The following is a 15,829-nucleotide window of genomic DNA, read 5'->3' as shown; positions in this document are numbered from 1 at the left end:
TCTTGAACTTGAGTTTTCAATCTGAAATGTGTTATACAAAGAAAGAAAATAAAATATTAATAATATATTTTGATATACACATTATTATTATGTTATACACTATGATATACAAATAATATAATTATTAATTATTGATAAAAAAAAGAAAATAAATTTTTGATATAGCATGTTTAAGCAAGTTCTAAAATATAAAAATAATAAATATAATTATGGGAGTAAATAATATTTTGGTATACAAAGAAAATTAATTTTTGATATACACAAAGAAGAAAAATAAACTTATGATATCTATTTCGGTATACACATGTCCGATGTGCTATACGCTGTGATATACAAATAATACAATATTTTTATTGTGATATACATTGATATAAAGGCAGTAATAATATATATATATATATATATATATATATATATATATATATATATATAATTTTATATTATTGATATACAAAAAATAATATTATTTATATACAAATAATGAAAATAAAATTTTAATATATATGTTGATATAGATAAAAAAAAGAAAAAAATTGTAATATACATATTATTATTGTGATATATATTTATTGCCAATTTGATGCCAGTATCTATTATATTTTCTGGCAATTATATTGGTACGTTGTTATACCATGCCGAAAGCATTAAAATCGTCCTTCAAAGAATAGTGTGCACAAATTCAGCCCGACCCGGCCCAGCCCAATCGAAGCCCCAAAAAGCAGGCGTAGGAAAGGTCGGTTGACTGTCGAGTCCAGCTAAGTTCGTACTACTTATTATGCTCAATAACAACTACTGGGCATCAATCATCAATTCTACTAGACTAGAAACGTCTGAAATTGCCAACTGTCTGTGTTCCTCACGCCACACACACAGGCGCGGAGTTTTCTGAATTTAGTCAGATCGAAGTCCGCCGAAGATGCCTTCACGCCGGCGAACGCTTTTGAAAGTCATCATCCTCGGTGATAGCGGGTAAGTTCTCTCCTACGTCACACGGTTTTTTTTCTGTAAATTCAGATTCTTAATATTTCAACTTTCTCCTTTTCATTGTATTCTAGGGTTCAGTATCGCATGAGTCATTGCTCTTCATGTTTATTTTGCTAATTATTAAGTTTTCCTTGTTCTGTTAATAGATTGATTTTTCAATTATCGTGATCTAAGTTTGGGATAGAGCGGAATAGTAACGTCGGATTCATAAATTCATTCATGCATTAGTGTCTAACTAGTTGACAATTGAGGCTGTGTTGATTTATTATTTGATTTATCGTGATCTAAGTTCCGCAAGTTACTGAATTTTCATTATATGTCCATGAACCACTTCTCTTTGTGTTTTGCAGGGTTGGGAAGACCTCGTTGATGAATCAGTATCCTCGAAAGCTCTGTTACCTAATTTTTTTCTTAGTGTTTGTTCAATTAGTAACAAGTTCAAGATTATTAAGAAACAGTTCGATTCACTTTTCAGATGTGATTGTACCGTATAATTGAATTGCTGAATTGTCTGCCTTAACTGATTCTTTATAGATATGTAAATAAGAAGTTCAGCAATCAGTACAAAGCAACTATTGGAGCTGATTTCTTGACAAAGGAAGTGCAGTTTGAAGATCGGCTCTTTACATTACAGGTTTGTCATATGGTGTCTGATTGCTGTCTATTGACATATAAATCCACCAAGTCATGATTTTCCATATCAAATTTTCAATGCCTAGGTCTTCTATATTCCTTTACTCATCAGTGATTCCTTCTAACAACTCCAGAAGGAGGGAGGAATAGAGACAGTAAATATCAAAAAGGTCATGATCAATAATGCTAATCTTGTGACATTCCAGACCCATAAAAAAAATCTTGTGATGTTCCAGTCTAGGAATAATGAAATTTTGAAATAAAGTAAATATCATGCTGTTGAAGTTATTAGTTGTTAGTAAAGATGTAGGCTTGGTATTGCTTGATTACCAGCAGTTTCTTGAGATGTGGCATCTTCAATGAGTTGAAGATGTGGCATTGAAGATGTGGTGACCAAATTCGTTAATGGTGCATTCTTTTTGCTACTGTATGCCTCTCCCTATACTTCCCATATGGATACTGTAGATTCTCCTGCCACAGAACTAGAGATTGAGAAGATAGTCTTTGGCCTCCTGGGATGGCTTGTTTGCTGCTACTATTAATAGAGGATGGTGATGATTTCTGCTGTTAGCTATGTAGGAATATAGAACACAGGAAATGGAATGGAATTGCTTTCCGAGTTGATCAATAGGATTTATCCTTTTTAAATATCTTGAAATAAGGATACAAGTATATGCATCCACATTTTCAGCATTATCTTTGGATTCCTCTGCTTGAGCTGTTTTCACTTTTATTATTTATTTGATGGGTTGCAACATTGTGTTTTCTGAATTGTTACATGTCTCTTTGATTTCAAGAAAACAGAAGTCATGTTTTAACATCTTCACTAGAAAGATACAAAAAGGGGTGTGTGTGTGTGGGGGGGGGGGGATAGAGAAAGGGAGGTTAATAGGTGACTTGAAAAATGGCATGCTAGGGTGATTGTATAAATTCTCTCAGCCAATCACTGGAAAAGAAAATTTGTGAGTCAAATTTTGGTTTCTTAAATAGAGAAGGGTAAAGGGGTGGCCTCATTACTCATCGAATTCGAATGATGCGCCACTGCATCTCGGGGATTTCTCAGTTATTAAAAAATTGCTGGTCTCTTAAGTATGATCTGGGACCCATTTATCTCTATTAATATATGTCTAGGTATAGCAATGACTCCATTCCTGTGGCAAAAAGTTCCCATATAGGACTTTATCTTACTCTGGATGAGTGACTGAGTTATAACGCAATGCAGTAGAGGTTAGTTAAGTGGATGGTTTACATCATGTACTAAGCTTTTTCCTCAGTTAGGGCATTTCTTTTGGATATAAGAAGATAGTATTTGTATGCACTGATCTTCTCAGATGATACTGTGTCAGTGACAGACTTTTTTGGTTATTAAGCATGTATCGTTGATGGATTTCGGTTTAAGTGTTTCACAAGAGCATGGTTTCTTACTCTGTCCCAATTTATGTGGCACTTTTTCCTTTGTAATCTGTCCAAAAATAATGTCACCTTTCTAGGCTTCTTTTCTAAGCTTGTTTTAGACCACAAGTTTCGGAAGTCTTCCTTTCTTTTTAAACTCCGTGCCTAGTCAAATGATGCCACATAAATTAGGACAGAGGGAGTAGTATGCTTTTATCAGTATTTCTTTGTTGTACTTGTGAGAAAAAGAAGAAATAAACAATTCTTTTTTGTTCCTTTCATATAGAAAATATTCTATGTAGGGTGAGAAATAGGTTTCGTTGGTTTACAGACATTTGTTTCTTGCTCATTATCACTAGTAGTTTTCCTCAGTTTGGACTGTTTTTTAAGAGTGTATAGGAAGTAACCTAACCTAATAGTGAGCTCTTTTTGGGGATTGTGGAACGGGAACCTACTGGCATAGGTGGTTAATGGTCTCGGTGTTGCTCTGGCTTCCTTGCGATGGAGACTGGAGTATTACTTTCTTCACCTCATTTAACTAGAATTATACACTTGCAATGCTGCTTAAACTGGGGATGGGTGTTTTAAATCAAATGGATTTTGGTACACATGCTTGTGCTCCTGTCAAAAAGAAGTAAGTGGGTATTAAAGCCAGTTTTGCGGATTTTGAATGCAAGTACCTGAGTGAGCACTGACTGGCATTTTCACGGAAAATTTGTTTTAGGACTCCGTTTAAAAGTTCTCCAAAAAGATATTGCAACTAATGCAAGTCCATAACTAAGCATTTTTCTGAGATGGCAGTCCTTAACTAAGCATTGACTGGCATTCTCATGGCAATTTTAGTGCCCATTTGCAAGTTAAGTTAAGCTGCCCTTCCCAAATGATACCATATAACACTGGACAAGGTAATAGTCTGAGATGGCAATGGAAAGAACTGGTTTCAAGGGGAAAAAAGAAAAATATCGGAGACCATTAGTTTGACCAAAAAAGTTAGATCTCAATCTTTGATGTATAAACAGGAAAAATGGAGGACTTAACAGTAACAGAGGTCATACTATGTCTTCACTCCCAGTATGTTTTCCTCATTCAACCCTGCATCAAATATCACAATAGCTTACCTGAACCCCCCCCCCCCCAATTCATTTTAAAAAAAGGACCTAAATTTGATATATGGTGTTTCTGTCATTTATCCAAGTAGTTCCTGTCATTGTACTTAAGTTTGGTTCAATTCTGTCTGAGGATCCACTGCAGTGAAAAGGATGGTGTATGCCTTGCAGGTTTCTTTTTAAATATCCAACCTGAATATTCTGTGTATCTAATCCAGTTCTTGCTTTGTCAACAGTTCATCTCTCTCTCTCTCCTCCTCGTTTTCCTCCTTAGATCTACTCTTTGATTGATATAAATTTTGATGCCTGGAAAAATTGCTCAATGAGCTTTTACCTAGAAAATGATGCCTTAATTTCAAACATCAGCAAGTATTAGGTTCGGTACTGGGGAGAGGCAATGGGTGCATGTATTACCAATTTTATATTTTACTTACGGACAGGTCAACCTGGTCTGCTTCCTGCTCTAACTTCGATTTTCTGCTGGGTCCAGATTTGGGACACAGCTGGCCAAGAGAGATTTCAAAGTCTTGGTGTTGCATTCTACCGCGGTGCTGATTGCTGCGTCCTTGTGTATGATGTAAATTCAATGAAGTCATTTGAAAACTTAAACAATTGGAGAGAAGAGTTTCTAATTCAGGTATTACTTCTTTGTTTGCTTCTGCCGATTGTTCACCAGGTTTTTTCTCTATTTGATTCTATTTTTACCTCCTTACGTTTAACTGTTTTTAGCCCTATTTGCCTCTGGCTGAGATGACGAAATTATGAGTTTTTCCCTCAATCCTCATGGATCTTGTTATGCTTCATCTTTCATGAGTTGCTGATTTAGTGCTTCTCCCTTCTTTTGTTATCTTGCTGATTCTTATGAATCAGCCGCTTGTATTTGTTATAGCCCATCAGTTTCCTGTTTTTTTAATCTTTTCGCCTAGAAATTACGGGAAGATTGATGTTAAAAATGATGATATTAGCTGTTTGGTATCTTAACCATTTATGAGCTACTTTTTCCTCTTTAGACAACTACTCAAAAAATATGGGATGAATATTCTGATGGGTAGGAATTTTGCTGCAGGCAAGCCCGTCGGATCCAGAAAATTTTCCATTTGTTGTGCTGGGGAACAAAGTTGATATTGATGGTGGAAACAGTAGAGTGGTAAGTTCCTGATCCAACTAATTGTATATTGTGCCAAACCCCCTCTTTTTAGTTCCTTGTCTGTTGCTCTCACCCACTTTTTCGTGGCTACTATAGTTCCATAGGGAGGACTAGTTGCATGGAGGTGTTATATTCTTCTCTTTCATGAAAGATGCTCATCTGCTCTGTTTTAGGTGTCGGAGAAAAAAGCTCGAGCCTGGTGCGCTTCAAAGGGTAACATTCCCTACTTTGAGACTTCAGCCAAGGAAGGCACAAATGTAGAAGAGGCTTTCCAATGCATTGCTAAAAATGCCCTGAAGAGTGGGGAGGAAGAAGAAATGTAAGTTGGAACATTATCTATACTGATTTTCTTTTTCACCGGTATCTATAGTAATTGACCATAAGATTCTAATAGTAGTACATTATACGCTCAAGATAAAGGAAAAAGTTTCTATCTTCCCAATAAAGGGTCAAATCAGTTTGAGACAACCTGAAAAGAATGCGGCACATTACTTTGGAAACTAGGGAGGTAAATGCGGGGCATGTGATTTGTAGGACCGAGCACAACTCTTCTAGGCTAGATTTATACTAGATGAAAATTAGTTTCAGTAATAAGATATTTATTACCTTCACTGTAATCGTGATACTAATTTGCTTTTTACTCTTTTTTTCTGCCACAACTTTTGTACGGTAAAGATACTTGCCCGACACCCTTGATGTTGGCACTAGCAGTCAGCCAAGGACAGGTGGATGCGAGTGTTAAACCAGTTCATCATTTTTGAGCTGATTATAGATCTTGCACCTGCGAAAATTTGGATTCCTTTAGCCCTCGGTTTATTGTTTGCATCTCTTGTGGTGTGTTTTTCCGGTAGATTATCAAGTTGTACCTGTATATTAGCTTTTGCAAGGGCAGCTGGTTGGTTCCTTGGTGCTCGAACTCTGTTGGTGCTATTTATGTTATTACTTTGGTGAACCTTCAAGATTTGATGGATGGATGTACGCATCTCTGATGAAAACTTTTGCTTGCTAATAATTGTAGAAGCCATATTCAGTTCTTTTTGCTTTACCTTGCATTTGTATAGTTTACTAAGCATGTGCTTCACATATATGATGTCTTACAAATGATGAAATAATTGGCAGTCGCACAGTATTAGGGACTTGAGATTACTGTGCGACCACGCCAAAAATTGTGCACATTAACTAAATCAAGGCCCATCGCCGCGTGGTAACTCAGTACTACTAATAAGAGCATAGGTGAGAAGTCCCAAAAAGTTATCGCATTTTGAATAAAAATTCTCAATACCACTCGCCTAGAAGAAAAATCAAAATTGCATTTCATTATGATCTTGCGTATCAGTCGAAAGGCCAAGATAACATAGATATAAAACTAGTCTGCAAAAGCAAAAAAAGAAACCTGCAGGCTGCAAAGGACAGCGGTCTAAAGAGAACCCAACAGTGTTGGATGACGGGGCACAAACGCTAACCATACGATTAGTACACTGGTTTTGTGTAAAACAATAGACACCAAAGAGACATTACATGCAGCCACCAAGACTCCAAGTTACATTTAGAAGCAGTTTTAATAAGCAAGAAAATCATGCACTAGAATAGGAGAAAGGAAAGGATGCACAGCAACCACATTCGTCTTTAAAATAGAACACCTGATTAATTGAAGCAACATCATATTGTCGGTTAGAAGCCAAATCAGGAAGTTGTCGGGAGGTGCACAAAGAACGCCGCAGGTGAAAGATAAAACCAAAACGAGCACTTTACTATCATACATAGAAGCATAAAAGATCTCACATTTACAATACATTAACAGAATATAATGTACTAGAAACCACTTATATTTCACGGTCCAGTCTAGTCTATAAACTTTGTTTTCCAGCAATGAAACAACTAGCAGACATCAATCCCAAATTTCAGTCACCGGAATGTGATTAACACATGACAACAAGTGCTAAAATTTATGGAGCAACTACCTCTTCCAAATAAAACTTGGCAAATGCTCGGTTATAAAATAGAGAACCAGAGCGTTTTTCACAACCAAATGAAGTAAATAAATAGAGAATCAGCGCTTGGCAGCTGCAGTAGCAAGTTTGAATGCGAATAGGAGGAAAAGGAGCCAATTATCTCTAAAAATTTCACTATAATAATAACTTGAGAATTCTGAAATGTAATTATGGCCAGAAAACTACTCTAACCGCTGTCTGGATGGATCACAATTTACAATTATACTGGGTGCATTCACAGTCCGAAAAGTTAGCAGTACTTGCAAAACAAATCTGTGAACAGAAAAATCCTTTTAATAACATAAAAAGTGAAGTGAGTATTAAGCATTTATAAGAAGGCCGACAAATTACTTACCCTACTTTTAGATCCACCAAATCCCCCCATCCTTCATATTCAATCAAGCTAAATATTGAATAAATATGCCCCCACTGAAAGGTTGGAAATGAATTTAACAAAATAATTAATTGTGGAAAATTTGAGGAAACCTGTCCACTATCAGTTGACAAATTGACAAAAAAGGAGACAGATTGCCCAGAAATGTCTGTAGCTTTGGTGAATTTAAACCTGGAATCCAGCAAGATCTGAACAAAATGTTGACATGATGGTCTATTTTCGTGGAAGATAGTTGTTTATCAATAAGAAGGAAATAAAGCACACTCCATGGGGTAGCCTGACGGGTGAAAAGCTGGACTGCCAGTGACTCTATATGAATTATTCTTATATGTCTAAGTCTTGGCAAGCAAAGTTGTCAGGTATCTATGCTGGTGGGAGGTGACCAGTACCCAGTAAATTACTCGAGGTGCCCAAGTTGCCCCGGAGCACCGCCATAAAAAGGAAGAAAAAGTATGATGTTTCGTGGTCACAATTTGTGTCTGCTGCAGCAAACACAGGCCAGTTTACATTGTTAGAAGACAGAGATAAAAATGAGTCCATAGACAGATAGCCAATCAAACTTAATAGAGACCACATAAAGAAAAACTAGAACACATAACAGAAAGAACAATAGCTTATCAAAATTTTAGTTACTGCAAGAAGTCTGAATAATCAGTCTTCTTAACCAGCCATGGAAAAAAATTAAAGGAAAACTGTAAGTAAAATAATGTGAAGGAATTAGACAAGGCAAATGGAAGAGGGGGAGTAGGGAAGTGGGGGAGAAACAAAGAAGAACTTTAAGCTTTAGAGGATGCAAAAACAAGTTTTTCTTTCATAACTGAGAACCATTACCAACCTATTGCCCCACTCTTTCCAAGGTCCCACATCTTGAATATTTAACTTACATGTTCTCAGAATTCTATCAGTCCTCAGATTCCTTCTCATATAGAAAAATATCTATTATCTAAACCAATCCTTTCAGCTGGAATTTGGATACACAAAGAGAGCTTTTAACTTCTGCAGATTAGCAAGTTTAAGTTAATGAGGACAACAATGATGAAAGGGTAGACACATACTCATCATGACGAAAGGTACTCGAAGACCGATTCTTTGCTCTTTTGTTTTCTAGATGAGTTCATCCACATGCACTTGAGAAAATATTACTTGGTTCTAACTGAATAAGCTTAACCTACTTTGAGGGCTGCATTGAATTTCCTGAAACTGTTGTAGGCATAAAAGAGCTTGGTGTAGGAATTCCTGCCATTATGGGTCTTGAATTCGGTAGCCTTTGGGAGCTCATTGCATTTAGAGGCCTAGGTGCAGTCATTCCAGGCCTGTTAGCAAGTAGTGATTGTGGCACAGGACGAGATGAAGAAGCATATCTTGATTGAATTATTTGATTACGCTCATGGATAAGCCTCTGTTTTGACCTCTCCAGCAGTTCTCTGACCCTCATAACCACATTATCCATGTCACTAAAGAAGGTTAACTTGCTCTCCAGCTTGTGTAACTGCAAAGAAGCAACTTGAAGGGTTGAGTGCTCTTTGAGAAAAGCAAAGCTAAGAGAGTCAAACTTAAATCAGCTCAAAATCAAGTCGGCAGAACCTGCGAGAATATGATCAAAACTTGACCAGACAAGTCCTAACTCAATGATCAAACTCGGTTAGGATTCCTCCAATGTAAAGCAACATAAACATTCAACCAAAGAAGGGAGAATAGAGGATGTATTTCCCAAGAGATAGAGACAGTCTACCATTCATCTATACAACATTGTAATTTTTTCTCTTCTTAAAGGAAGACAAATACATTTTATACTCCAAGTGGAAAACAGCTTATTATCCATTCCTTAATTACGAACAAATCATCCAGAGCTGCTTTGAATGCTCAAGATCTATTTCAGCCTACATCTTGCATTAAACCACATTAGCCGATCAGTCTCAAGTTTGACTGGAAGCCTAACCTAGCAGAAATGGGTGAAGAGCTTGCAGCTGTTGGATGATTCCCATAGAACGTTAGGAGCCCAATAGATACAGGTACCTATTGCAGGGTGGGAGGTGGCAGGTATCTCATGGAATTAGTCGAGGTGCACGCAAGCTAGCCCGGACACCACAGTTATTAGAAAGATACAATTGTCAAAGAGCTGGCTGGCCAAAATTACCTGCTTCTCTATTAATGACGTAGTAAGCTGCCGAATTTGGTCCTCTTCTTGATCTGCAAGACATTTTGCCTTGACTGCTGCAGCCGACAGAGCCGTGACTGCTGCACGTTTGACCTTATCGATATCCTTATCATTTTTGGTCTTCAAAGGATTTTTTCTCCCATCGACAGAGTCTTTCGCTTCTCCAGCCCCTGAGCAACAGAGCACCAAGGGAAAAATTCAGAATAATAGGAGTTACAAATTCTTAAAAGCCTTGCTATAGTGCAGAGAGAAGGATATGAATGAGTTTTCCACTCTTGGAAGCAACAAAAAAGAGAAAAACACAGCATAAGCCCCGAGGCTATGGCAATCGCACTTTCCTACTCCAACTTTAGATTTTATTGTAGTAATTCCTAATTATCTAAACGACTATTTAAAATAATTGGTCCTTGTAACATTTAACCCTTAAGGGTAAAACTGTTTTTCTAGATGGTTTGAAACCCCGAGGAAGATCACTCTTGATGAAGAGGAGATCAATACTGTAATTATCATGTTCCGAACAGCACAAGCATTTGCTTGCTATTCTTTTACCTTTCATCTAAATTTGTTACCTTAATTGATTCTGAAATTCCCGCATACAAAGTCATATAAGAGCTTCCACACAAAAATCCTAAACTGGCCACCTTACTTGTCCCACTTTGCCCATCATTTGGGTTCCCCAGCTCCAACAATCCATCAACTCACTGCAGCCCCCCTAGCCCCTCCTCCCCCTCCCAGCATTGCATCTCCTTTCTAAAAACTCCTGAAATTCCTGTCCCAATTCCACACAGGACCGGCTCGTCCTCCCAATTCCACACCTCTCCCGTGTTAGTTCAAGCTGTTTTCATTTCAAGGTCAACTCATCTCTTTTCTCTCTATCTACCTTTACCTGTGGATTCTCATCAATGAATCCCACCTTACAAGAGGGGACTATGCATGTGTAAACTCTCCATTTCATATTATATGATGGTAGCCCAAGAAATGTATCATTGTATATGTCACTTTTTGCTTGAGTAAGAAGCTGAAGATGATAATTAAAATCGAGTATATAGCAATTGTAATGGTAGTAAATATTAAAGGTAAAGCTAGTTGGATTAAAAAACGCACTATATCAAAGTAAATGACTACGAATTCTTAAAGTTATTATTAAACCATGATATCAATGGCATGGTGTCGAACACTTTTTAACAACCCTAAATGAAAGAGTATAAATAAATCGAGAGAGAGAGTGTGTGTGTGTGTGCATGACATTTAACATGAGACTAAGACAGTATCAGAGGGATTCAATTTAAAGCACCCAAAATAAGGCAGCAATCATCCTTACAACTTTCTGCGGGTTATTTGTTGGGAGAGGGAGTTGCAGGGCGCAATAAATGACACAGGGGAATATGAGAGTTCGGAGAGGTGGGAGATAAGAGGAATTTAGAGGGAGACTAATACATTGTGTAGCGAAATAGGAAAGATAAAGGGTGCTGGAATAAACTTCAGTGTCATTTTAATTTGAAGATCTGGGTTTGGTGATGAGAACTAAAGCACTGTCATGTTACCAATTGCAAACACGAGTAATGGCCGAAGACTCAAAAAGATCCTCTCCTATTCTCTTAGTTGAAAGATTATTTTATAAAATCAATAGCTTGCTGATTTTCTCGTAAATGCACATCATGTATTTTTATTTTATTTTTTATAATTAAAGGATGCCATATAGCTTTATGTTGACGAATCGTATCCACTTGTGCTTGCACTCCATGATTAGAATATTTTCCACTTCATTTTTAATTAACTGTCTGTTTCCAGCTTTGAAACTCGGTGGATGATAGGCCCGCCTCTCTATCCTTCTCCACTTAAGTACCTAACTTGGTTCACCAGCTAGGATTTGAACTTGTTACATGCACCAATAACACATCCCATTGTACTACCTTTGGCATTGAACCAAAGCCCTAGCGCAACATAATTAGCAGAACTTAAACTATGCACAAAACATAACACCAAATTGAGAACTTGGACCTGTATTTTCATCATTTTCAGCTACAGTGTTCGATTTCGCAGATTGCTCAGGCTCCTTTGATTGCACAGCAGGCATCATATCCTCGTCTTTAGGAGTATCTGGAGAGTCAGAAGGCACGGCTGTTAAAGCTCTATCAACTGACTCCTTTTCAAAGCCGGGTGGAAGCTCTAATTTAGACGTTAGATCATCTGATTCTGCTGTGGTACTTGGTGCCTTTCCCACTGCCAACCCTGCATCATCTGGTCCTTTAGGTGATGCAGGTTCCCCATCTTTGTCAGTAGGAATTTGACTGGATTGCTTTGAAGTATCAGATTTCTCTGGATTTTCGTCATGCACAGAGACCAAATGCGTCGCTTCTCCAAGTTCCTTTTCATTTTTCTCTTCATGGTTTTCACCATCCTGCTCTACACGCTTTTTCTCAATGTTCACTTCAACTTTGTTCTCTTTGTTTGGTGCAATTGACAAACCATTCTCATCGATAACTGATGTCAATTTTTCTTCTTTCTGCATTTCAACATTCTCATCCTCATCTTTCTTATCTTCTGGATCAACTGATCCATTAGCAGGTCTGCATAACTAAATTAGCAATTAGACTACAACTCAATTCAATACCTGTTAACTAAAGCTAAAGGGAGGAACACAAACCTATCTGAATCAGGTGATGTCTTCCCCTCTGGTGGATCTTCCAAAACAAAACAGTGCCTTAAGGCTAGCTGCTCACCAGATGGATTGCCAGAAATGGATTTCAAAGAGCTGCGTACTGAGGCAGTAACCCTGTTAGCTTCTACCAGTTTCACCAGGAACGCTGCCTAGAGAAGGAAAGCATCATAATGAAGGCAACCAAAACATTTTTTTTCAGAATTATACAGAAAACATTTATTCCAGTAATCACTTTGGTTTTCCTGGTTTCAACTCCTCCTCTCCCCTCTACTTTTCAAGGGCAAACAGCAATATCACAAAGAAAAGATGGATTGATCAGTAAGTTCATTGTGTTCATCCATATTTTAATAATAATCAGAGGTTTAACAGCAGAACAGAAAACCAACTGGATTATACTTTTAACGACTGCCTCCTTTGAACGGAATTAAAATATCTCATTGACACGCAGTGCTAAAATCAAACCCTATCCTTCTCAAAACAAGGTCTCAGACTGTAAAAATGGTGAGGAAAGACTTCCACCGCGGGAAAGATTTGACCTTGATCAAGTAAATAACACAAACAATTTGATTTCATTATTCTGGGAAAGACATGTAAAGATTTCTAGCTTTCAATGGAGTGCCTTGAGCGCTCAGTTGCATCACAATTGTGGTTGAGCCTATCAAAAGGAAAAGAAACCAACATACCAGTGCCATTACAGGATTTCCAGCTTCCGCAAATGAAACACGTTCTCCAAGTGGAGGATAAGAACCAACAGCTGTAAATGCATCCCTCAGCGCGTTGAGTGCACAGTTCTCACCAACTTCCTCCCGAGGAATTAGCTCATTCACATTCTCTGGCTTTGAAGTTTCCACTGTGGATGAAAGCTGATTGTCATTTCCATCATCCTTTCTCTCTTTTGTTTCTGGGGCATCAATACTGGCTGATGTATCATCTTTAGACAAAACTGTGTCTTCTTTTTCTTTAACACTCTTGTTACTTTCAACATCAGTATCCAGGAATATATCCTCTATTGGCATTTCAATAAAGTGCAGAATACACTGAGCTTTGGTCTTTGTAGCCACATGCTCAGCAATCTCATTCCAGTTCTCCTTATAAAGCTCTAACGCCTCAAGGAGAAGAAGAGTCTCCTGATCTGTCCACTTCCCACCACTTGCACCGCCAGCCTCAGCAGGCTCCATAAGAATGAAATCTGAAGGGGACATCCCAGATCCAAACTTCCCGTTGCTGAAGCATTCGCTACACAAGTCAAAATCTGCCTATGTAGTAAAAACAACAAACACAAGAAGACAGTCAGGCATTTAAGTAAGTACTCAAGTTTTGACAAATATACTTCAGAAGCGACGATGGCGTTTTAATATCTAATTGAACAAGAAATTATGAACCATACAACCTAAGGATATTAGAACATGGACAAGCTGCATCATTTCTCATATCAGTGTCTTATCTCATTAGCCCTAAAAGGAAAAAGGACATTAGCATTGAGCAAATACCTGCTTTTGACAGTGATACCGCTTTCTTGAGCAGTCCGCTGAACAAGAGTTACAATGGTACTCAACGGCTGGCCCTTCAGACTTCATCAGTTCTTCAGCAATAGCTGACTCTGGAAAGAACCCAGAAGACAGAGGAGTAGCTACACTAGACCTCGGAAGAACTGGGGTCCATGTTTCATCTGATTCAAATCGAAACAACTTATCAACCAAAGAATCTGTCTTTGCTGACTCGTCTGCATCAATATCAACTCTCATATCTGAATTAGTTTGTGGGAACGGGTGGTAATTAATTAAACCACAGTAATCTAAAAACTCCATCACTTCCTGCTTTGCATCCAAATCTCCTGATGAGAGCTCAGACAAATCATTCAACTCAATTTGAATGTTGGGGTCAGCGTGATACTTTTTCATGATCCAATTCCGTATCTCCGTGTATATTTCTGAATTCCTACTTTCTGACTTCCCACTGAAGAATGACGGCATTGTTCGTTTCTCCAAAGGATGAACCTTTGTCCAAGAAAACCAACCTAAGAACTTTGAAAATGTCATAAAATATCCGGAAGATCCCTAATGCTTTTAAAATTTAGTAACAGACTATAGATTAGAAAGATGAGAGAGCAATTTCCAGTTTAAACTTTTGAAAAACTCTTTCCTTTTTGGAATGCCTAAATTGTTGACACCATTCCATTTCTATACAACTCCGGCAATTGTCAAGAAATAAAATTCATTGTTGTTCAAATTCTAAACTATGATATGATATTTTCAATGCCAAACTAACTTTCAACCATTACTTTAATAGTTTCTTCTACTATTACTAATAAAGTGTACAAGTCAAAAATAAGATGGAAGAGTATTTACTATGAAATTGTAAATGTAAAAACTTCTCTTTATTTGTAAAGTAACACTAAATCTATCTCAAAGATATAAACTTTAACCTCATAAATTCAATTTCTAGTTTCAACCAGATCTTCAGCTTACTCTATCAACAAACATATGCAATTCCTCAACTTCCAAATTTATAAAAGGCTACTTATAACTCACCGGCATGAGTCGGAACAACGTGAGCATTAGGATCTCGGGATCTAATTGCCTCAATTTCAGCTTCAATTTCAGCCTCTAATGCCTCCAAATCCTCCTTAGCTTCATTTAACTCTCGCTCAACCTTCAACGCCTCTTCTCCGCCGGCCACAGCCGTTGGCAGCACCTCCGATTCACTCTTGACACCAGAACCAGACGGAGAAGCAGCTGCGGCGGGGGCGGGGGCGATGTTTGGCTGCTGGCGTGCAGCTCTCGTGAGGGGACCGTTGTGGATCGGTGGAAAAGGTACTGATGACTGCTTCTCACGCGCCTGACGCTTCGACGAAGTTGACGGAGGAGTCGAACCGGCGCCTCCGCTTCCAATGGCGCTTGCTTTTCGTTTCTGGCCGCCGCCTCTCCGACGAGAAGTAGGTGCCTCGGCAGACGGGACATCAGCCGCTTTCGTCGGCGTGTCGGTAGTCGCCGGTGGTGGAGTTCCGGCGTCCTTCCGTTTCTCCTCCATTATTTGAGAGTTGAACTACTTGCAACTACACTCAGATCGTCGTCTTCGAAAAGGAGGATATGTATTTTTTGAGCCTCAGGGTTGATTCGTTGCACCGTCGGTACATGCTAGTTTACGTGGACTCTCTAATAAAAAACGAAAATATTCATCAACTGAACCAGAACCGTTGATGACATTACCAAGTCTTTGCTTCAGTGCGTATATAGAACGGCTATGGAAAAAATATTATATTTGATTCATAAAATAAAAGTATATGTTCTTAAAAATAATAAATGTTGGTCGTGTGTGCCTAATACAATAAAAGAAAGAGTACCGCATAAAAATTTTCAATC

The 15,829-nt window shown here is 38.0% G+C and overlaps 2 protein-coding genes across 2 annotated transcripts; one reads left to right on the top strand and one right to left on the bottom strand.

Moving 5' to 3' along the window:
* Positions 1–744: 744 nt before the first annotated feature.
* On the top strand, positions 745–6,296 carry LOC104213240 (ras-related protein RABG3f). Its single transcript, XM_009762693.2, has 7 exons — positions 745–969; positions 1,335–1,361; positions 1,519–1,618; positions 4,606–4,752; positions 5,182–5,262; positions 5,436–5,581; positions 5,938–6,296. Exons 1-7 carry the CDS (start codon positions 917–919, stop codon positions 6,002–6,004), a joined length of 621 nt encoding a protein of 206 aa, XP_009760995.1. The 5' UTR covers positions 745–916; the 3' UTR covers positions 6,005–6,296.
* Positions 6,297–8,438: 2,142 nt separating this feature from the next.
* LOC104213241 (SWI/SNF complex subunit SWI3D) lies at positions 8,439–15,575 on the bottom strand. The gene is made up of 7 exons (XM_009762694.2): positions 14,999–15,575; positions 13,958–14,484; positions 13,151–13,723; positions 12,453–12,616; positions 11,807–12,375; positions 9,785–9,975; positions 8,439–9,136 (listed from the first exon to the last, which is right to left on the bottom strand). Exons 1-7 carry the CDS (start codon positions 15,495–15,497, stop codon positions 8,816–8,818), a joined length of 2,844 nt encoding a protein of 947 aa, XP_009760996.1. The 5' UTR covers positions 15,498–15,575; the 3' UTR covers positions 8,439–8,815.
* Between the last annotated feature and the right edge of the window lie 254 nt (positions 15,576–15,829).

Source organism: Nicotiana sylvestris, chromosome 1 (genome assembly GCF_000393655.2).
Source record: "Nicotiana sylvestris chromosome 1, ASM39365v2, whole genome shotgun sequence".
Taxonomy (NCBI): domain Eukaryota; kingdom Viridiplantae; phylum Streptophyta; class Magnoliopsida; order Solanales; family Solanaceae; genus Nicotiana; species Nicotiana sylvestris.
The sequence above is the reverse complement of the archived record's forward strand: the minus strand, read 5'-3'. Positions and strand labels throughout refer to the sequence as shown.